This window comes from Vulpes lagopus, chromosome 4, assembly GCF_018345385.1.
Source record: "Vulpes lagopus strain Blue_001 chromosome 4, ASM1834538v1, whole genome shotgun sequence".
Lineage (NCBI taxonomy): Eukaryota > Metazoa > Chordata > Mammalia > Carnivora > Canidae > Vulpes > Vulpes lagopus.
The window spans coordinates 90,956,875-90,981,425 of record NC_054827.1 but is presented as its reverse complement, the minus strand read 5'-3'; the positions used below and the strand labels follow the sequence as shown (position 1 = coordinate 90,981,425).

General features: G+C 35.1%; 1 protein-coding gene across 4 annotated transcripts in view; it reads right to left on the bottom strand.

Annotated features, from left to right (window-relative positions):
• Positions 1-24,551, bottom strand: part of CERT1 (ceramide transporter 1) — a 111,013-nt gene that overhangs the window by 10,041 nt on the left and 76,421 nt on the right. Inside the window, exons 8-14 of one of the 4 annotated variants that reach the window (XM_041751897.1) lie at positions 20,331-20,423; positions 16,244-16,330; positions 13,744-13,836; positions 13,158-13,235; positions 5,995-6,090; positions 3,215-3,347; positions 2,234-2,304 (exon numbers count right to left, since the gene is read on the bottom strand). In XM_041751897.1, coding sequence (XP_041607831.1) covers positions 2,234-2,304; positions 3,215-3,347; positions 5,995-6,090; positions 13,158-13,235; positions 13,744-13,836; positions 16,244-16,330; positions 20,331-20,423 — 651 coding nt within the window. The remainder of the gene's footprint in view (positions 1-2,233; positions 2,305-3,214; positions 3,348-5,994; positions 6,091-13,157; positions 13,236-13,743; positions 13,837-16,243; positions 16,331-20,330; positions 20,424-24,551) is intronic. The other 3 variants (XM_041751894.1, XM_041751895.1, XM_041751896.1) reach the window with 3 other exon arrangements.

Sequence of the window (24,551 nt, the reverse complement as noted above, 5' to 3'; positions counted from 1 at the left end):
TGTTGAGTATAATAACCAACAACTCAATGTCAATACAACACGAATCATTTGGAAAGTGAAATGGTTCATATATTAAAGATAATAAATTTCACAAAATACATGAAAGCAGTGCTGAGCACTGCTATGTGAAGCTAGTAATAAAGGAAAATTTGACTGTGTTAGAATAAATGAATGCAAGTCCACAAGAATGAGAAGATGAAAAGTTAAAGAGTGAGAATGACTTAAATATCAGGAGAGAAGTAGCCCTCTTTAAGATCAAATTATAAAATAAGCCACATTTAAAGGAAAAGTTGTATAGCATTACTGAATTTTTGAAAAAAAAAATAATACCAGGATAATTTATTAAAACATTTATAATTCTAACTTAAATTTTGTTACATTGAAGAGACATTAATAGTTTTTAGCTTTATTTTTCAAAAAGTGATTGTAATACAGCTTATTTAAATCCTTCCCTCCATCTACTATTTACGAAGTGAAATATTTTCAGCAGACTGTTTCCCAAGATCAATTGTCCTCAGATTATAAGATTCTTCTATGTCATTTCTATTGATTCCAAATTAAAGGCAGTTAATCGGTATTTTTAACATTTATTCAACTTTAAGCTTCCCTTGGACTCCCCAAATCTGTATGCTAAAGCAGAATCTTTGTTGTTATACACTCCTTTTTTAATTGAAGCAAAGTGAACCTATAATGTATTTTTTACACATTTCTTAAGCAGCTACCATGTAAAATCAGGCCTACCTCATAATCATTACATTTAAGATGCCCCACATGACAAAACTGAGTTCAGGAAATACCTAACAAACCCACAATATTTTCATATATTCAACCCAATTAAAAAGTCATTTATTTTTTAATTTTTTTTTAAGATTTTAAAAAATTTATTCATGAGACACGGAGAAAGAGGCAGTGACATAGGCAGAGGGAGAAGCAGGCTCCCTGTAGGGAGCATGATGTGGGACTCGATCCCAGGACCCTAGGATCATGAGCCAAAGGCAGATGCTCAAACCACTGAGCCACCCAGGTGCCCCTAAAAAGTCATTTAAAGAAGAGAAAAAGGAAGCACCTATTGAATTATTGTATTTCTTACATAACATAAAATATTACATTGAATGGATCTTTCTAAAATTATAGGTCCTTTTTATTATTTGACTTTTAAAAAATTGAAGGTTATATTATTTTCAGGTATACAACATGCTGATTTGACCATTTTATATATTACTCAGGGCTCACCACAAAAGGTGTATTCACCATCTGTTATTGTAACCTTATTACAAATATTACTACCTTCCCTATGCTCTACTTTTTATAACTGGAAGTTTGCACCTCTTAATTCCCTTCATTTATTTTCCCCTTCCTCCCACATACTATCCCCATTTATCTTTTTTTTACACAATATATTATTCGGCAATTTTCAGGAAACAGAGAAGAATAAGGTAAGAGAAATATTAATTCTTTAATTTTAAATATCTAAGAATAGCAGAGAAAGAGATGAAGAAAAAGTGAAATGAAAGTGAACCAATTTAGGGGCACCTGGATAGCTTAGTTGGTTAAACATCTGCCTACAGCTCAGATCACAATCCCGGGGGTCCTGGGATGAAGCCCTGCACTGAGCAAGTTGCTCCATAAGGAGTCTGCTTTTCCCTTTCCTTCCTGCTCGTATTCTCTCTCTCTGTACCTTTCAAATAAATAAATAAATAAAACCATCAAAAAAAAAAAAAAGAAAAAGGAAGAAAGTGAACTAATTTTAATGACGTTTCGGTGTGCTCTGGTATATGACCAACTTCTTAATAGTTATGCTTAGCAATTTCCCCATGCTTTCAGATAATCCACTTACATGACTTAACATACATACTTTCCATTCCCTTCATTACTATGGTCACAGGAAATGCGGATTCACTTTTGTATTTGGTAATGATCACTCATCGCCTAAAAAGACTAGACGCTACAAAAATATTTAACAGGATTTCAGTATTTTCTAAATTTTAAGTGGACATAACTAACTGGAGATCTTTATCAAACATACTGTTTCTGGATATTTCTCAGGTTCTTGTCTTAGGTTCAGCTTTGAAGGAACTGATATCCTTTCAAATATGTGACGTTCATGCATCATTAACAAAGTCTCTGGATCTTTTACGGCATTTGATTTCCTGCCAAATTTTACTTTTAGAGAATTTACACATGTCTCACTTTGAACTACAGTGAAATCCTTTTGGGATGAAGAGATTTTTACCTTGTGCGTTTGATAAACGATGATTGCATTATCAGCTAATGTTTCCACCACATGAAAGTTTTCTATAGTTGCTGAAATGAAGAAAAAAATATTAGTAGCCAAAAATATACATTACCTCTTCCTAGAATGTGATTAACTCAGTTATATTGCTGGACCCTGTGATAACATGAGCAGGACCAAGTTCAAATGGAAGGTAGTTAATACTTCCTACTAGGGCTACAGACAGTGGCCATGAGGCTTATCACCAGGAAATCTCATTTCCTCTGGACCAATTATCTAGCTCCCACAAAAAGAAAGCATTTCTAATCCCACTGCATTACTCAGACACAAATTCCTGTCTAACACTATGACCATTTCCTGTAAACTCTAATTTACTGAAGTTGAATAAACTCTTCTGTCTAGGCTTAGGTGACTATATTTGTGGAAAAAGAATATCAAACTGTCACTAATACACATCTTACGATGTTCGAAATTATCATGTATTTATGAAATTTGGTGCCTAAGAGGAACAAATACATACAAACAAACACACCCCAAGAATAACTCTAAGCAGACCACAGCAGGATTTGTCTCGGGATTACTAGAGAAACAAAACAGTTTGGGAAAGTAGGTGATAAGACAGAAACCTTTAATTTTAGTACTGGCCTTTCTACTAACTAGGCTCTGTGGCTTCTGACAAGTCACTTATCCTGATCTTTACTTTGTTACCTACTTATCGTGCAGGATTATTGAAGTACTGGATCAAATGCTGTAACACAGAAACATTTTGTACAGTGTTTCACTGTACAAGCATTACTTCACTGTAAAGCTCTATTTAAATGTAAGTAAAAACAAAAAGTAAATGCAAGCTATTATCAGATTTTCCAGATATTTTCTACATTGACTTTGTAAACTGTAGATGAGATGCAAAACATGGGGTTGGATTTGACATTACATTCAAAATAATAATTATATTATGATATATTAATAGTGGCAGCTTACTTTCCCAATCATTGCGAACATCAACATTCCAGAAGTAATTGCAGACCTCATGTCCTGTAACACCTTTCACTGCATGAGTAGCTTTCAAAGGATCCAGAACAATTCCATTTTCTTCTACTTCCCTTCTATATACCTAAAGAAGATATACTTAAAATTAACAGGCAACATATAAAAAAATCATCTCCTTAAGGATATTGATTTTTTTTTAAAGATTTTATTTATTTATTCATGACAGTCACACAGAGAGAGAGAGAGAGAGAGAGAGGCAGAGACACAGGCAGAGGGAGAAGCAGACTCCATGCAGGGAGTCCGACACGGTACTCGATCCCAGGCCTCCAGGATTGCGCCCTGGGCCAAAGGCAGGCGCCAAACCACTGCGCCACCCAGGGATCCCCGAATGATATTGATTTAAAGCAATTTTGTTCAATTCTACATACCCAGCATCTAAAATAGTATCTCAAACACAGTAGGCTCTCAATTATTTGTTGAATCAATGACTCCACATCCAGGATAGAGCCACATCCAGGATAGAGCCCAACACAGAGCTTGATCTCACAACCCTGAGATCACAACCTGAACCGAAATCAAGAGTTGGAGGCTTAACTGACTGAGCCACCCAGGCGCCCCATACTATCTTGCTTTAAATACTGATGTTGCGTACCTAAAGTTCTAAAATTAATTACCTCAAAATTATAGGGTTTGCTACTTTAGGAAATTTTGCAATAAGTTCTTTCGAGAAATGAATAATCATGTTACTGTAGGAAGAACCAGCTCTCTATGGAGTGCTTTATGGGTCCAGAAACTGTTAGGCATTTCACATACAGTTTCTCTCTTAAAATCTTTCTCATCAAACTACTTTTCCCTACATGTTTATTTATTCACATTATTGAGATGGCTGAAAAATGGAAAACCAGTTACACAAATTGGAAAATTCAGACTTTTAAATCCTCTCCTCATACTTCATATGGCTCTTAAGCTTGTTACTAACCTTCTATAAGACATCCAACAGCTTGACTTCTCTATTACTGGTTACTTCTCTTACTTAGGTAAGCTTTCATCCCCATGTACCTGATTCTCTTAAATGGTATGCTTGGTCTTTAGTTTCTTCCTTATATAGTGGCTAGCCTACTGCTACAGACAAGAGACTATTCTCCTTGGTAGGCTATTTTATACTCTCCATAATCCAAGCTCTCTCTCTCTCTCTCTCTAGTGTTGTGGGCTGTAGGAACGTTTATTCTCTATTTTTCATTCCACATGGAGGGACTTCATCTAGACGATCACTCCTGGTTTTTCTTCACCCTTTCACTTCTCCCTTCCTCGGGGTACAACAATGAATTATCCAACTGTTGAGTATAAAATAAGGACTGGAAGTCTTGGCTCACTTCTTTTTCTACAGAGAGCATGCGTCTTGGTTTTCTTTTTGGGCTTACACTTGTGGAGAAGGCCTATGATTGATTATCTAGCTATGTCAGAAACATTGTTTAATTTTGAGTTAATATATTAGCAAGACCTTGTGGCTGCTGATCTAAAGCCATATTCTTCAATTAGCTTATTAAATTTATAGTTAGCATTCTGGTATCTCATTTGCTTGTCTCTTACTTCTTTTTTAATGATTTTATTTATTTATTTGAGAAAGAGAACAGAGCAAGAGACAGAGCACCAGTGAGGATATGGGGCAGCGGGAGAGCGAGAAGCAGACTGCCCGCTGAGCAGGGAGCACTATGAGGGGCTTGATCCCAGGAGCCTGGGATCATGACCTGAGCTGATGGCAGACGCTTAATTGATTGAGCCACCCCATCTCTTCTGATTTCTTAATTAGATCCCTATTCAGGAGGAAAGGAAATTCCAACATCTGATATTGTATCTCTATTGCTAGAATAATTGTGGTAAACACAGTCTATGAAAAGAATTCCTGAGTAAGAAGTTTGCTTTCATGTTTTCACTTGTGTTATATTTTTTGTCTAAAATACCCTTGGCTTCACCTTTATCACAATGTTGCTTCGATTTCCAGACATAGTTCAAATGCTTATCCAGTAAAAAACAATCTGTTTCATGTAAGAGCTCTTTCTTTTCCAATTTTCTCCACTAATCTGTGCACATCATTCAATATGTTATCAGATAGACACAAGTAACAGTATCTTTAAATGTCAATATCCTTCTTCCCCAACGAGTTTCAGCTTGGAGAAAGTCTTATTAAACATCACTTTATCTTTAGCACAGAGCCTTGGGCATAAGTATACCAAATTCAAATATCAAAATTCAGTGCAGCTGCTGTTTTGAATCCATCTCTAAATCTTATTCCTTGATCTTATTCTCTGTCTCTTGTGCTTACAGATGTGTACAAAATTAGCAGACTCACCTCCAAGTACTGATAGAAGATGCAGTGAGAGAAAGGATAAGAAGTGATATATAGACCAAAAAGGGGAACAAAGTGACATCTGGGTACAAAATTTAGTATATTAAAAAATAAAGAGAAATATCCAAATAGAAAACCATCAACTAATTATGACTTCCTAACACCTAAACACCCAAATTGTATTTTCTCCATGGCCCAGGCAAAACAGAATGGTTTATACATAGGTTTTTATTGAGATCATAAAGAAATTGTGTAAAAGGCAAAGTACATTTTACTTCCTAGTATCTAGTGGTTTTTTGATCATATGTAATAATCTGTTTAAAAGAAAATTTAAAATGCTACCCTCATTCACATCAATGGTTAGTGATGATAATATGCTATAACATCTGCAATTAGCAACCTATAATATTTTACTGGAAATTACCTTCATTTCTCCTTCTTCTACAACCAACTGCCAATTAGCATCTCCACCTACATCCTGTAATGAATAAGTCATATGGTTTTGCACCATCTCTTCAACCTTGGAAAGAAAAATAAAGCCATAAGAATTCATATCCAATGAATAGCCATGACATAATCTCTAAAACAGAATGGTACTGAGTTTATTTCAGCTCAGAAATGTTCTTAGAAAGCTGAGCAACGAAATGCACAAAGGTTAGTAGATTTTAAATAGTGTTGAAGAGTTTAGTGCACATTCCAGATATCATATTACAGGTTAATGACAGGGGCGGGGCAAGGGGTGGGGGACACGCAGAGAAGGAAGATGCTTCACTCAAATAACATATATTGAAAAAAAAAAAAAACATACATTGGCCTAAAGTTCATCAAGTGAGCAAAATAAGCATTTTCTGGAAAAAAAATTCCTTCCTTTACCATAAAATGTTTCCTTATAGAGATAATGTCTTAAAACATAAAATCATGTGACACTAAGGATAAAAGGTACACAAAGAAATGGATCTAGTCCAGTAGTTCTATGTTTAAGACTATAAAGATTAATAGAAAGTTATATGGCAAGATAACTTTCATTACTTCACTAACAAACTTCACTTCTACCATGATTATAAGCCAAGTTAAAAAAAAAAAAACCAATCCCCCATTTATTTGACTCCAATTTCATTGTTTTACATTCTTTTAGGGAAAATGAAATATATATGCAAACATTTGCAAACAATCACCTTTTAGTATCTTCTTTTAAATTAACTAAATTAGTCTTTTTACTGAAATTTAAGTAAAATCTGTGCTTTTAACTATCATAAATTACTCCTATATATCTTATATAAACAAAACTGAGTATTTCACACTCTGAGAATCCACAATCACATTTATTGGTAAGATTTCATGTGAGTGCTATTTGCAAACTCTTAGTTTGAAATGTTTTTATTTTTCTTATAGATTTTTATCCATTTATTCATGAGCAACACAGAGAGAGAGAGAGAGAGAGAGAGAGAGAGAGGCAGAGACACAGGCAGAGGGAGATGCAGGCTCCATGCAGGGAGCCCAACGTGGGACCTGATCTTGGGTCTCCAGGATCACACCCTGGGCTGCAGATGGCACTAAACCGCTGTGCCACCAGGGCTGCCCTGAAATGTTTTTAAAAAGAAGTGAAGTGATAAAAAGATGGTTTCTGAAGGAGTTGCTTCTTTATCATCTATTCAGAGACACTTTTTCTAAGCTCCATTTTCTAAACTTTTACTTATAATTTCATTTTATATAATAAGTACATTAGAGAAGGCAGGAAAGAGTTGGAAATAGTATATTATACTACCACTTGATTTATTCCTAAGTTTACTTATCTTAGATAAAATTTACTATGTTTATTAGGGATACAGAATAGAATAAGAATAGTGTACAAATATTTTGAAATAAATATATTAATGGTTTTGAGACAAAAAAAATGCTAAAATTATTAACTCTGGGGTAAAATTTTTCCACACAAAAGGATGTTATCAATATATTACAGTAACATCATGTACTTCTACTGCATAAAGTTTTCCAGATTTCAGAGTGCATTTTTGTTTGTAGGTATGGCTTTAATATCTCCCTAATTTGTAAAAATTATAAAAATGTTTTTGAGAAAAATTTTATATTGAGGTTCTACAATCTATTTTTCTACTAAATAAAACACTAACATAACATTTTATACTTTTATTCATAGTCCTCAAAACAATGTGAATGGTGCTGGGTTACAGACTTGAAAGAAATTTAAAAATGTGACTAATAGTACATTCTGTAATTTAAAAAATTTTATTACTTTTTAAATTTTATTTATTCATGAGACACAGGGGGGGGGGGGAGGACGGGGCGGGGGCGGGCACAGGCAGAGGGAGAAGCAGGCTCCATGCTGGGAGCCTGACATGGGACTCAATCCTGGGTCTCCAGGATCACGCCCTGGGCTGAAGGTGGCGCTAAACCGCTGAGCCACCGGGGCTGCCCTTAAAAAATTTTTTTTAGTTTTAAAGTATTTATTTAAGTAATTTCTACACCCAACACAGAGCTCGAACTCATGATCCCCAGATCAAGAGTCCCATGCTCTTCTAGCTGAGCCAGCCAAGTGCCCCATATTCTACACTTTGCTACAAAATATGACTCTAGGGGGCTGCCTGGAAAAATGTGTGTACCTCTGATTTTGAAATCTGCTCTGAGTAAGGAGGACTAATGCAAGATTTCCAAATTATAAAAACATACAAAACATACCTGAATTCCCAAAGAGAAAGGAATAAAGAAGCTCCAGGTAGTATGCATAAATAAAACCACCGCTGTAGTACTGGCTTGATTCATTTGTCTTTGCCATATGGTGATTGGGAAAAAATTTTACCCTTTTTAGATCCAAAGATCTTAAAAAATTTTAGATATGAATATGTACTTTATAGATGGGGCACTAGGAGTTAAGAACACCTACATTATGAGATTAGAAGCAGAAAGAAATGCTTCCCAGGAGTAAGATCTACTTTAACTAGACTACAGGTGAAAGAATGTAGGATTTTACTCTGTTAAGAAATAAAGAGTTCTAGGTGCCTGGGTGGCTCAATGGTTGAGCATCTGCCTTTGGCTCAGGTCGTGATCCTGGGGTCCTGGGATCGAGTCCCACATCAGGCTCCCCATAGGGAGCCTGCTCCTCCCTCTGCCTCTCTCTGTGCATCTCCAGTAAATAAATAAAATCTTTAAAAACAAAAACAAAATCTTTAAAAACAAAGAGTTGTGTTTCAAAAAAACAGTGCCACGTAAGCTCTTTTGTTGGAGAGTATGCAGGTAATTTTGTTTTTGTTTGGGAGCTTACTCCTGATTAGTTATTTCAAATGTTTGAATAATGAGAAGATATTTTTGTGTTCTGGTCCCAAAGACACTAGATTCCACAAATATAAAGTGATAGCTGTTCACATAGGTTAAAACAAAGTACAGTAAGCATATTTAAAATGATCTCTCTGGGGATCCCTGTGTGGCCCAGTGGTTTAATGCCTGCCTTTGGCTCAGGGCATGACCTCCGGGTTCCAGAATAGAGTCCCACCGGAGGCTCCCTGGAATCATTATCCATTATGGCATCTTCCCTGATGTAATAACATGGAGATTAAGGAGAGAGGTGATAACAGGTAAAATCTCACTATAACTTATTTCATGTTCACTACAATAAAATCTGAAGTAGTGTTACTATTGGGGAAGTGACTCAGGCATTTGTGATCACACTGACACTTTGAATCTACCCCAATGATCTGCTTTGTTTATTGTTTTCAGTTATGACAGCATATCAAAAATAACTGGAAGGGGCCATTTAGATGGATGACAACAACAAAAGCCAAATTTAACATTTTATTAGGTTCAAAATTTGATACACTACAAAATATTACTAGTAACATCTGCTATCATTATAAAAAACAGACTGAGTCAAAATCATTGAGGCAGGTTTCATCTGATTTAGTAGTGTTCACTAGTTTTAATTAGATGAAGCATAATTTCAGGAATCATGCCCTTGATTTTTTATGGACCTAGTGTTGAAAATGATAAGCTGACATATACAGCATCTTCACAGTACATGAACTATGAAAACTGAACATATTTAAAATAAGAGATGATGGATGCCAAGTCTAGCCTTTTCTTCCACCTCCCATTTGAGTCACGCAGTGTGCCATTTTAGGAGGCTAACTGGATTTTTCTAACATTATCAATACAGAAATTTTTATTGATGATGTAACAAAAATGTAATGAACAAAATTCTAATGAACAGAAGTCTAGAAGAGTTCAAAGACTTGTCAGATCTCTTTTCTCTTACTCATGTGAAAGGAATACAACTATACTTATTGTTACAGAGTCAGAGGGATTTGTTGGATGGATCAATTTATTAGTAACAAATTAACAGTGCACTGTTAACCCAAAAGAAAAATAGGCAGAACATGAATAGTGAATTCGCTGAAGAAATGCAGAAGGCCAAGAGGCAAAAATACCACTTTTAGTCTAAGACTAGCAAGAATTAACTGAATTACAACATTCACTGTCAACATAACAAAAGAAAACTGAACTGGGAGTGTAGCTGGTTCAATTTTTTAAATGAAATAGTTTGGCAATGAGAATACAAAAAAGTCCTCAGAAGTACGCACAGCTTTTGTCTTAATAATTCTACTTCTAGAAATGTATTCTAAGGAAATAAGTGGATTAGTGTACAAAGATGCACACAAACACACGGATGGTATATATGTCAGGATGCTCCTGTAGCACTACTTATATTATTTATTCATTATAAATAAATAGACAAACTGAAAATACACTAAATGTTTAATATTAGGTGAGTAGGTAAATCCTGCATGCACATCCATATTAAAAGACAAAGAGATAAAGACTCACATTTACAGATGGGAAATGGGCTTAATTATTTAAAAAAAGCTGGTTATAAAATAGTGTATATGAAATTACATTTCTTGGTAGAAAAAGGCAATTATTAAAGTATGTGTGTTTATTAGTATGTGACTGATTTTATATACACATGGAAAAAGGATATGCATGAAAATACTAATAGCGATCTATTACTTTATTTACTTTCTAGTTCTGCTAAAATTCGAATGTATTATTGTACAATAAATAGGGGAGGGGTTAAATGATTACCACAATAATAAGGTGTCACTGTGGACATAAAGGGTGGAGAGAGCTTAACTGCCAGAGCCCACGTCTGCTAATGACAACAAATACTTTAGCAAGGACAATAAATACTTGAAGAACTCAATGTCATTTTTCTTTAATTTTGCCTCTTTTGGCATAAAAAACAGCACAATAATTAAAAGCTAAAAACAGAATGTAAATAATCCCGAGCATTATATTAGAAAAAATCCCACCATGAAAGATCTTTCTCAACTTATACACAAGTTACGTAAAATATTAAAAAGTATGCTATAATTTAGCAGTCTTTTTTTTTTTTTAAAGATTTTATTTATTCATGAGACGGGGGGGTGGGGGGGTGGGCAGAGACACAGGCAGAGGGAGAAGCAGGTTCCATGCAGGGAGCCGGACGTGGGACTCGATCCCGGGACTCCAGGATCAGGCCCTGGGCTGAACATGGCGCTAAACTGCTGAGCCACCCGGGCTGCCCAGTGTTTTTTTTTTTTTTTTTTAAGATTTTATTTATTTATTCATAAGAGACACAGAGAGAGAGAGACAGAGAGAGGCAGAGACCCAGGCAGAGGGAGAAGCAGGCTCCATGCAGGGATCCCACATGGGACTCGACCCCAGGTCTCCAGGATCACGCCCTGGGCTGAAGGCGGTGTTAAACAGCTGAGCCACCTGGGCTGCCCCCTAATTTGGCAAAGTCTTACAAAAATCTGAGCATCTGCCTCTCTGTAATATATTTATGTATACTTGAAGAATTTTAGCTGTTCTAAAGCTCTATAGCTTAGGTCGAAGGTCTGCATTCTGAAGCCTTAACTCTTAAGCACCTGTAGCGACTTATACTTCTTTACTGCTCTCATTACATTTTCATTTATAGCATGTGTATTCCTATAATTTAAAGGAAAATGGTGACAAGTACTGATGAGCCTTAGTGTGTCACTTTATTATTTTAATACAAGGTGGAGTTTAGCAGAATAAACCAAAGTCTCCTTATATTATCTAGTTTTGTCACTGATTTATTATGAATATGAGATGCTTTTTAAAAAGCCTGCATAAATGAACAAAATTAAGAAATATTGGAATAAGTTTGGTTCTGGGTGATTTCTGAAGCAGAACTGATACATTTCTTTTTCAAAAATGCTCAAGAAGAAAAAATGTTCTGCAAAAGTCAAAAAATATATTTTGCACCAGTTTGAAATGTACAGGTTATTTATTTCAATAAATATAGTGCAATACTCTAAATGTATTTTCCCTTCCTTACAATTTTCTTAATAACATTTTTTCTCTAAGTTACCTTATTGTAAGAATACAGTATATGATATTACAGCATACAAAATATATGTTAACCAACTGTTTATATTACTGTAAACTATTATTAACTATTAATAGTTAGGTTTCTGGGAAGCCAAAAGTTATATGTGGATTTTTGACTGAATGGAGAGGGGAGGGCTGGTGCTCCAACCCCCACCTTTGTTCGAGAGTCAAATGTACTCTGATAGAAAAAATAAGGTAGAAAATTTTGAATTCAAGTAAATTATGTTGTTATATAAATAGCTAATAAACAGCTATATAATAGCTAATAAAGCTCACATTATATAGCATTTACAACATGCCAGGCTCTAGTCACATCACAGTCCTAGCTAGATCACAGAAGTGAAGCACAGAAGACTTAGAAAAGTTGTTCAAGATCATGCAACTAACCAGGATTAAACTCAGTCATTCTGACTAGAGAGCTCAGCTTCTCAACATAAGATAGCATAATGCAATCCAATAAAACACATTCACCATAAAGATACAAAGCTGACTGGCAAAGATACAAGGATTCAAAAAATTTAAAAACTAATTCTGATACTAAAAGGCATTCCTTCAATAATACTTTGACTTTATGATAAGGGCAGAGACTACAAGCATCTAGCTTCCTGTCTTAAATTCCTAAATACTTAATGATGCATAGGAACAGGAATATTAATTTATAATATCCAAAGGTAATTTGCATAACGAAAATACAAATCAGTTCAATGGAGCTTAGTATGACAAAATGAGACAAATATTTAAAAAAGCTATTTTCTTGTTGAATTATGAGATACTTTAAATTAAATTAGAAGTGAGACTGCCGAAATCTGCTTTTATGCTGTAACAAACATATCCTGTAAACCATGTTCATCAAAGTTGTTGAATCCTATTTGAAGAAACAGATACTACATGATATTTAAAAACCAGGTATCTTCTGCTTGTTTCAATTCAATTTGAAATCTTTCAGGAGTACCTCCTATAGAGCAAAATTCCAAGCTATTCACAGCAGAGACTATAAAGGGCACATGCAAGCCTGACAGAGGAACTATTTAGTAGATAACGGAAAGTCTTTTTAATGCTTATTGTTACTATTTAAAATTCAAAATCAAAACACGTGGCCTAACCAAAAGATATCTCGGAACTGGGAAAGCAGGCTGAAATATAGCACAGAAAGACTTAAGTCCACTCCATACAGTCATACGGTACCTGGGAGCTGAATCTGTGAACATCGTCAGAGGCACTGACTAGATCAATGGAAGACATGGAGGAAGAGCGACTATAGGGCTACCAGAGACAGACAAAGAAAAAACCAAGTAATCAGAACAAAGGCACAACAGAGCATTCAGTACCAACTTCCAAACACAAGATAAAGAGAGAACAAAGCACTATATGAAACAAGCTCAACAGCAAGTGCTGACTTCATGCACCTATTATGGTTTATGCTCCAAATTCTTTCTAAAAAGAATGCAGTGCTTCCAATAATTCAAAATAATATCACTTAACTCCAGAGAAAAAAGTGATTTAATATAACTGGCTACACTTCTAGTTAACTATTTTGGACTAGCCATTCCCTATCCCCAGCCCCCTTTCCCATTAAACAAAAAAGAAAGAACATTATATTCATAAGATTTCTAACTCTTTTGGAAGATGTATATGAAAGAAAGCATATAATATATATAAAAAAAAAAAACCCATTCCCAAATTCAAGAAAAGGGAAAACTTATACAACAATATAGTTCCATCAACCGTGAAGAATAATATGGATTTTCAGTAAATTCTGACATTAGCTTACCTTTTGGACAAATCTATGAGTCCCCACAGAAGAAAAGGCATCTCCAGATGGCATGGATGTAGGCCAGTGCAATCTGACCTTTTCACTCTGTGACTAAGAAAATATATAATGTTAGGTGGGAAGATTTTAAAGTGTACTTTGCAGCTTAAGGATGGGTAATATAACCTACCAACAATTAATGCTTTAGTACTTTTACCAAGAATCTTTATTAACCCTGCTCTTGAAATAATTTCTTTTATCCAAACTCTGGTCAGATTATTCCAATCACTCCACTTCATCAGGGTTGTACAGAGCCATACCATTTGAACCACTGTCATTGTTTGCTTCAGTTATGTTACAAAGAACATATAGCATGGATATCTTTATCTCCTTTCCATGAAGGAATTCGGTCTTCAACCGACTGTGTCACTCGTGTCAAGCTGCCATTTAACCTTTTAACCTTCCTCCTCCTGTTCCTTCTCACTTGAATTATTCAGTATCTACTAAATATAACGTACCAGAAGTTGTGCTGTGTTGTGTGTGTGCTCATCTTCTAACTATGCAGAAGACAAGTGGTAATTCCTGTACAATGGTATCTGAACAGAACTACTAAGATCTCCTTTCTCACTCACCACTTTACTAAAAATATCTTTCTTTGTGTTGGTAAATAATGTAGAACAATGTAAACTCAAAAATGTCTCACTGAAGAGTTCCTAAGTAATGGCTGTGCTGACATGAGGCCTGTGCAAAATCTACTGCATACAACAAGGGAAATGATCTGAATCTTAGGAACTAATTTCATGGGTTATTGAAACTTACTACTCTAGAGCATTACCACATTATAATTATCTCTGTGATATCAACATGCCCATTAGGCAAGGAAAATCAGGGTCTGTTTAATGACCTGCTTTGTAGAGTATCTACCACAGCATCAAGAAGAGACTGAAATTAAGCAGTCCCACAAATATTCCTTTTTTCTTAAGTTTACAAAAGTTTTCATCAATCCTCTTAAATTCCAGAAATCTGACTCAACCAGTGTATTGATATTCCGTAGAGTAGCATTTTAGAGCCAGAAGAGACCATATGAATCATCTTGTGTAACTCCTTGTTTTACGTATTAGAAAACCAAGACCCAGAGAATTGAAGCAATAAGTTTATAGCTACATAGTTAGTCACTGGCAAGACTAAGATTGAAGTTGTCTTGACCTACTCTTCCCAAAACAGTACACTACTCTCCCCCCAAATAGCACAATAAATAATAGATTAAAACAAAAACTAAACAAAAAACACCACAGTGAAGAAAAACAAAACAAAACATTTTAAAAGCCAAACACAAAGATACTCCTTCAGATGATACTTTAGGCATCCAAAACTGGAGCTCATTTAAGAACTGAAAGCTTCCATTCTTATTAGACGTTGAATAGCATATTTTTGTGGCATAAAAAAATAAGTAACAAGCTTTATGAATGTAACAAAAACTTTTTATCACTCATTCAGAAAAAAATAATGAAAAATAAACATGAAAAGCAAAAGTCACTATTGCAGGTGATTTACCCTCAGAAACAGAGCAGTAAATGTGCATAATGGACATGACTACCTTAGCAATGACAAGGAACGAAAAAACCAACTTTTCTATGCAAGATCAGTTGTAGTGTTATTGATACACCCAGGAATTTATTTGCAAGTTGCTTAAAGCCCTGAGAAGAATAATTAAAATTCACCTGCAAGTACCATCTAGTGGTAATATATGGTAACTGCATTGTTGCAGAATTAAAAGGAGGCAAAGAATCGAATATTAATCCTGAGACTACAGTTGAAGGATTTAAGAAATGTTTTCCTCAGTATAACTGTTGTGAATTTGATAATGATAAAATACTGAGGGAAGTTAAAAGTGAGGAAGATATCAAGGGTAAGGTGGGGGGGGGTGTGCCTGGGTGGCTCAGTGGCTGAGCATCTGCCTTCATGATCCCACAGTCCTGGAATCGAGTCCCGTGTAGGGATCCCTGCATGGAGCCTGCTTCTCTCTCTGCCTCTGTGTGTGTGTGTGTGTGTGTGTGTGTGTTTGTGTGTGTGATAACTAACTAACTTTAAAAAAAAGGGTAAGGTAGGGAAAGCAATAAAGGAGTTAATTAAATTCTTGGTCCTCTTCCTTGTGAATTCATATGGTCAGTACTTGTGATACGGAGAAATTCAGAGACTACTTCACTCATATTAAACATATGCTTGCTTTTATACAAAGACAATAAAGTTGGATACTTTACGGGGTTATTAGGAAGACTATTTTCATTTAGTCTCCTGTTAATCATGTAAAATTCCTTTAAGCAATCAGTGGTCTCCTATTGCTTAGAAATTCGTCAGTGAAGGAACTGAGTGTAAAGATTCTTCTACATTTGTGACTCAATGTAGACACAGTTCATTTTCTAGGTTCATTTCTATTATGGTCACAGTTTCCAAATTCTATTTATATAAAACAACATACATCAAGGAATGCCTACTGTTAGAATTTTTAATAAGATATTACCTGTTCTTCTATTTTATCTTGTCTGTCAAGAGCAGCTTCAACAGCATCAAAGAACTCTTCTTCATTAATCAGACTGTTTGGCCCTTCCTATTCAAACACATGGGAGAAAGAATTAGTTAAGAAAACAGAAAAAAGGGATCCCTGGGTGGCGCAGTGGTTTGGCGCCTGCCTTTGGCCCAGGGTGCGATCCTGGAGACTCGGGATCGAATCCCACGTCAGGCTCCTGGTGCATGGAGCCTGCTTCTCCCTCTGCCTATGTCTCTGCCTCTCTCTCTCTCTTACTGTGTGCCTATCATAAATAAATAAAATTAAATTAAAAAAAAAAACTCAGTTTAAAAAAAAAGAAAACAGAAAAAAATTTCCCTTAAATTAAAAAGCAAAAAAAAAAAAAAAAAAAAAAAAAAAACCTTTTTGTCTCATCATGCCTCCCTAGGAAAAGATTGCTAAATCATTGCTAGATCTATGGGACACAACAGTCTTCATCTTACTTCCCCATGTGCAGTATTTCTTATGTGAATGACTCTCTAAAGAGTTCTCTCCCACCTTGGATTCCTAATTTCCCAAATCTTCTCTATCCAAGCCTCTTCTTTAAATCCCCTTAAATATGGGGGTACCTCAGGGTTCCACACTTGCTCTCCCTACAGCACTTCCTTGTTTCTAAGGCCTCAGTCATCATGCGATGATTCCCAAATTCACAGCCTATCTACCTCTTTATTAGACCCTTTGCATCCCGTAATACTTAAGACCTCCTCAGGTGAATGCTGCAGTTCATATTCAACATGTCTAAAGCCTGTTTCTTCTACTTCTACACCAATCTTAACAACAGCAGAAGGCTAGGCCTTCCTGGATTCCTCCCACTCCCCTCATTCAATCACCATACCCTATAATCCTACTTTCTAAATATCTAAGTTTATCAGTGTCTATTCCTACTGTTCTTTTTTAATTTAGGCTATCTTTAATTCTCACCTACAAGACTGAAAAAGTCTTGGAAGCCCCTAGTTCGCCACTGTCAACTTCAATCCATTGTCCTCACCGCAGGGAGCAAGAATGATTTTTCTAAACTGTAAACCTGGAAACTTCACGTGCTTAAAACCCATTGCTTGAGGATCTGAAGGGATTCTTACACGCCTAGCTAGCCAGCCTACCACCCCCCTCCTCTCAGTCAGCTCCACCCTCCACAGATAAGGTCTTTCAGTAGGGGATTGACTAATTGATTGATTTTTGTGCGGAGGGGGGGGGGGGGGCTTTATTATTTATTTTTTTGTTTGTTTGTTTGTTTGTTTATTTACATTTGTGCTTCTGGCACAAATGTTTTCCTTCTCAGGGGCCCCTACAAGTCAACACTCTGTTATTCACCTGGCTAATAGCTACTCAGTCTACTCATTGTTAAGGTTTCAGCTAAAATGTTGTTCTCTGTGAGGCTATCCCTGACTCAAAAACCTCTCAGTGCTAACAGTGCTCTGTAACTGTTTGGTAATTAGCCTGTTTTCCCATTATATACTCAGGTAAGGGCCCTCAGGTGAGATCCTCATGCCTTGTACAATGTCTTACATTTATAGTACATCTTAAGAAATGAATTTAATATTAAAAAGTAATTTCTGAAGCTACAAATGAAACATTTAAGTTTTGTTCAATAATTAGAACCTCATAAATGTTTGATAAGAACTGGATCAGTGTCTAAAACCCATGCAAATGTAGTACTCACACAAGAAAATATAGATAGCTCAAAACATCAAAAGGAAGGGGAAAAAAATATAAAAACAGAGGCCCTAAAGCCCTACACTTCATTTAAGAACTATATATTTAGGGATCCCTGGGTGGCTCAGTGGTTGAGTGCCTGCCTTTGGCTCAGGGTGTGATCTTAGGTTCCTGGGGTCCTGGGATCGAGTCCCACATCAGGCTCACCACATGGAGCCTGCTTCTCCCTCTGCCTGTAGCTCTGCCTCTCTCTCTGTGGCTCTCATGAATAAATAAATAAAACCTTAAAAAAAAAGCCACTGTATATTTAAACTTGATACCACAGGATGTCAATGAGAAAAAAAACAGAAGTACCCTAAACGATTTTCTTCATTAAAAGAGAAAGAGAGGTAAATTTCAGATGGATGGAAAAACAATCATTTATTCAACAAATGCCACTAAAATAAAATACAGATTCTTACATTATACCATAATCTTTAAAACCCAGATGTACTAGCCATATATTTATATTTAGAAGATATCATTAAAAATTTAAAAACCCAGGAAATACAATTATTTAAAGTAGGGAAATTTTTTTAAGCATGATAACCAAATGTAAAAACAAGTCCATCAAATGACTAGGGGATTAATTACATGAAAGTATAAAGCTTTTACATGGCAAAACCCACAATCAAAAGTTTAAAAAACTAAAAAAGGGAAAAAAATTGTTGAAGAATGAAAAGTTAATCCTCACATCTTCTAAATCAATTAGAGAAAAAAAAAAATCCCCAAACCAAATAAAAATGTTAAGGAATATAGGTGAGTCATTAAAGAAGAAATACAAATGATCAATAAACAGTTTTTTTTAAGAAAGTCTACCTAAATCATATAAATAAATACGCAATTTAAAAGTATCTGAAACTAGCTAACAAATGTACTTATTAGTACAATGCCCCTCCTTCTTCCATTCTGTTCTTTCCCATCCCTCTTCCCCGCCCAAAACCCTTGTGGACAGAAGTAAACATAAACAAGCATACAATTACATGTGTATATATATGGCTGGGAGGAGATAAACTGGTACCATATATTGTTAAACACATAGGCTTTTTTTTTGGTATTTTCTATAATCTTCCTATATGAACATCTGGTTTTACTTATAATATGGAAAAAAATTAGGTAATTTAAAAAGTCCACCCACGAAATAAACCAAAAATAGCAAAAACAATCTGCTTAGCTTCAGGATAAAATTTAAAATTGTAATAGCTTGTATTCTAGTTACCTTCCTTTTTAAAACCCTGAGGGTATCTAATTATATGATTTTTACACATTCTAGGAGGAGTAACTGACAGCTTAATAATTCTGAAGTATTACAGCTCAAGTCTCATCATTGTGAATTTCCACACGTGGAAATCAATTCCAACATAAAACATAGTCAATAGCAACTCTATTTTCCTTTCTAAGATAAAAACGGTGAGAAATTTTTCTTCTTTTTTTTTAAGATTTATCCATTTATTTGAGACAGACTGTGTGCAAGAGAGTAGGCGAGTGGCAGAGGTAGACAATCTTCAAGCTGACTCTGCTGAGAATGGAGCCCAACTTGGGGCTTGATCTCAAGATCCATGAGATCCATGAGATTCTAAGTGGAGACCAAAAGTTGGACGCTTAAATGACTGAGCCACCCAGGCACCCCTCTTCTATTTTCTTAAATATAAACTAACCATAATTATTTTAACGTTCTACTTCTATCTCAATGATTCTTCTTTAACACTCCATTTTTAAAATAAGCATTTCAGAAATACCAACAATGTTAGGGACTATTACCAAATACATTTCTTATATCTTTTTCCCTCTAAAGAAATACCATGGAAAAACAGCTTATAAAATATTAACATCTGTGTGTGCATATGGAGGAGAATTTACTAATTGCCTAATAAAGAAACAAAAGAAGAAAAAAGTTAGTTTTAGATATTTTCAAACAATAAGGACAAGGCAATGAGGACAGTTCAAGTTCTGCTATGGACAGGACCTCCCAATACATACAGCTAAAATCTTTTTGTCTGTATAGTACTCAGGGTTTTCCTCCATAAGTTGTTTTTATTAAAAAAAGAAGATAATATTAAAATTATTGTCCTCATAGGATAGATAAAAACTTGTCCTATAATGCAGACAGGCCTAATAAATGAGTCTTTGACAAACCTACACTAAATTTTGTAGTCAATAAAAAAAAAATTTATTTCAGAGTAAGCCTAACATTTATCATGAAATACATATTTAATCAAAATAAACATGAAGAATATATTACATATCTAGAATACTTAAAGGTGATAAAAGCATTATTTAAAAATTAATCACTTTTGTGACAGATATGGCCTATATTTTCCTTCTTCTGACTAAAAATATAACTTCATACCTCATAATCTGGCCCTCCAAAGTGGGATTTTTTCTTCAGTTCTGTCATGGCATTTTTGTATGCTTCCTCTATTCTTCTTCTCTTCTCAACTTCCTATTAAAAAAAAAAGCAAGTGAAAAATTATCATTTGAAGTCGCCAAACAACAACAACCCCCCCCCATTCCTGTGACAAAGGAGTATTCTGCCCAAGAAAATACTTTTCTGTGAGCTACATATTACACACAAGTTACCATTTAAATCATCACTAAAATCTACCATATAGGTAGAAACAAAGAAAAGACCACAGAAACACTTACAATGTATTCATGTTTGTTTTCCCCTATAAAAAATTATATTTTGCTTTAAAGAAAGAAAGCAACTCAATCAATAGGTGAAATCAATGAATGCTAAAATATATTCTAAGAAAGATAAATTTCTGGTACTTTCCCGCTGCTGGCTAAAATTATTTCAGGGCTGAAAAAGGGTTTAGATTTTTACTTTAATCTTCTCCTTTAATCCAGAACTTTAAGAGGGTAAAAGACCCAAGGTCAACACTTAAAAGAAAAAGGTTGGCCTTGGCACTAATCTCAAACTTATTTCTACAACAATGGACTATACTGGTCAAATCTGATAACTGAACTCTTAACAAGCTTGTAAGGAATCTAAATGCCTTTATTTCCCTACCTCAGATACTTAAAGGTTAAATTAAAGTCTACATGAATTCACACAAAGCTAACTACTTCCAAATATCCTATCTGAATTAAGCTCATGCAAATCAGTGAATTATTTCATTAGACCCAATGGCTAATTTCTGCATACTCAAGGGAAAGAGGGCCTACAGATCTACCAGAATAGCTAAAATTAAAAAACAAAGAAAACCTGGAAAAACTTGACAATACCAAGTGCTGCCAAGAGTGAAGAGCAAATGAATTCTCATCTATTCTGGTGGAAGTATAAACGGATAATCACTTGGGAAAACTGCCAATATGGATATTGGCACTACACTAGCTACACTAGTGTAGCTACACAACAGCTAGCATATACCCCATGAACCAACAATTCTACTACTAGATACATGCCCAAGAGAAATAAGTGCGTATCCACCAAAAGCTATGCACAGGAATGCACAGCTTTATTCACAATAGCCAAAATATAAAAACATAAGTATCTATCAACAAGAAAAACTGATAAACAAATTGAAGTCATACAATGAAATAAAACAATAAAAAAAGAATAAACTACCAGTAAATGTAACAACATGAATGAATCTCATAGTCAATGCTGAGGGAAAACAAACACAGGCATGTATATGGTCACATCTAGATGGTGGTATGGTATGGACCAGGAAGAGGCATGTAGGAACCTTCCGGGGCATTATAAAAATTCTTTACCTTAATCTAAGTAGTGATTAAAGGGGTGTACATATACACACAAAAATCATCAAGCAGTGCACTTAGGATTGGTGCACATCATATTTATGCTATAACTTAATTTTAAATACTGAACACAACCAAAATATACAGCACAGAATTATATTCAAAGAATTTAAGGGAAAATGAAAAAGCATGTGAAATTACACACAAGAGCCTATTAACGTAAGCAAAGATCTTCAATGAATAGATTTAACATTGTTAGTAACTAAAATTGTTTAATCTTACAATTTCTGATCTTCTTGGACATGACCAACTAACAATTAAGTACACTTCTATAATAGAAGGGATTATTACAGGTAACCAAGAAAAATCATCACAACTAAATATTAATTTTCTATTATTCAGCTGAAATAATGGAACTGACATTAGAAATCAAAGTTAAACAATTCTGCTATCAAATAGCTGTTTTTTTTTTAAGATTTTATTTATTTATTGGAGAGAGAGTGTGTGCACAAGCAAGGGAAGCAGCAGAGGGAGAGGGAGAAGCAGATTCCTTGCTAAGCAGGGAGCCTGATCTATGGCTTGATTCCAGGACCCTGGGATCGTGACCTGAGCTGAATGAAAGCAGATGCTTAACTGACTGAGCCACTTACAGGTGTCCCCAAACAGCTGTTATTATATACGTATTACCTATTTAATGGCTCTCATTAGATTAAGCTCCTTGAAGGATGATTTCCTTTTCATTGGTGTTTCCCCATTTTTAGCTTAGAGCTTAGCAGATTAGAAACATACAAATACTTTTTGAATGAAACAAATTTCAGTTAAATAATATTAAATTATCATCGTACTTTCCTTCCAAGTTATATGAATTACTTAAAAGACATACCTGTTGGGCAGCCTGGGTAGCTCAGTGGTTTAGCGCCGACTTCGGCCCAGGGCGTGATCCTGGAGACCCAGAATCGAGTCCCACGTCAGGCTCCCTGCAGGGAGCCTGCTTCTCCCTCTACCTGTGTCTCTGCCTCTCTCTCTCTCTCTGTCTCTCATGAATAAATAAATAAAATCTTAAAAAAAAAAGACATACCTGTTGGTGAACACTTTCTAAGAACTTCCTATTCCTTATAATGTGTATACGTACATACATACATACATTTGTGTACACCACACATATACATATAGGTATATACACACACGTACATACTGAGTATCAAACATACCTACACTCCTAAATTTCATGTAAAACATAACTAGGATTCTATTTCAGCATGGAGGAAGAATTATAGTGAAGAGAGGAATAAGATTTGACATCAGACCTGTAAAGACTATAAAATGCAGTAATTTCCCAGTTTCAATTAATATTGTCTTTTGTGGCTTTTCTTTGCTTACATGGTGCATAGAAAAGCAACAAAATTATTTTTTCCCAGATCCTTTATTGCTCTCCAATAGAGAAAAAGAATGAGTAAGACTGACAACAATGAAGGTAAGCAAAAGCCACTTCCTTTTTCAGCACTGCAAGTAAGACACTTGATCCCTTAAAGGATGGGAAAGTCACATTTCATTTCTAATGAATATTTTTTAAGTAGTGTGGTTGAATATATGAATGAAGATGATGATCCCTTAGTGAAGGATAAAAAGTCAAGAGACTGAACTGTTAAGATAAAGTTGCCAAAATTTTGAAATAAGCTAGTCTGGACAAGAAGGAGTTAAAGGGTTGTCTTGTTTTCTCAACACATAGTTTTTTGTGTGTTTACATGGAAACTTCTAAAAATTTAATCTGATCCACATTGGTATAGAGCTGAAATCTCTGAAGATACAAGAGTTTGACTCTAGAATAATAATGAAATGTCTGTACTTTGAATACACATTCTTACTGCTTGTTTTAAAGAATATATCCTGCCCTTACATCAGTGCCTTTACCTAGTTTCCTGCTCAAAATGGTAAGACCTTGAAATATTACAAGCAATATGACTCACTTACTTATGGCAACATTCTGACTAAAGTTTGGCCTAGTATTCAGAGTTGAAATATAAAATAGACGGCAGCCCAGGTGGCTTAGTAGTAGTTTAGCGCTGCCTTCAGCCCAGGGCCTGATCCTGGAGACCCGGGATTGATTCCCACATCAGGCTCCCTGCATGGAGCCTGCTTCTCCCTCTGCCTGTGTCTCTGCCTCTCTCTCTGTCTCATGAATAAATAAAAATCTTAAAATATACATATATACATATATATATATTTATATATATAATAGAATAAAATATTCTATTCTGTATATATAAATATTATACACATATATATAAAAAAATAGAGTAAAATTCGTCCAACTGGTACATAGCATCACTGGACCAGTCTTGAGACCTCAGTTCCTTCTATATAAAATGATAGCATTAGACCAGAACTAAATTTTCTGAGATATGTTTCAGTTCTAACACTTTATTATTTTGCTGATGTTGAATTCTAAATAAGAAGTTTTCCTACTAAACAAATTCACTGAGCCATAATTGACACTAGGAACTAAAAGATTCATATTGTAATGTTACTTACTATCAGTGCTAAAGTTTAAACAAAGGTGGAAGCAGGTGAACATGAGGCAAATGTTGAATGAACAACGTATGTTAAATAATGACCCTGGAGAGTATGTGTGTATATATGTTTGACTTTATAAATTGGCATTTCAGTTCATATAATTTAAGTGCAGCTTCACATATTCCACAATAAAACTAGGTAATGTTAAGTGGCTCATCATTTCTATTCCAAGGCATTACTATTACTATTACAAATATTTTTAGATTAAAATCCTACCACTGGGGCACCTGCCTTTGGCTCAGGTTGTGATCCCAGGGTCCTGGGACTGAGTCCCACATCAGGCTCCCTGTAG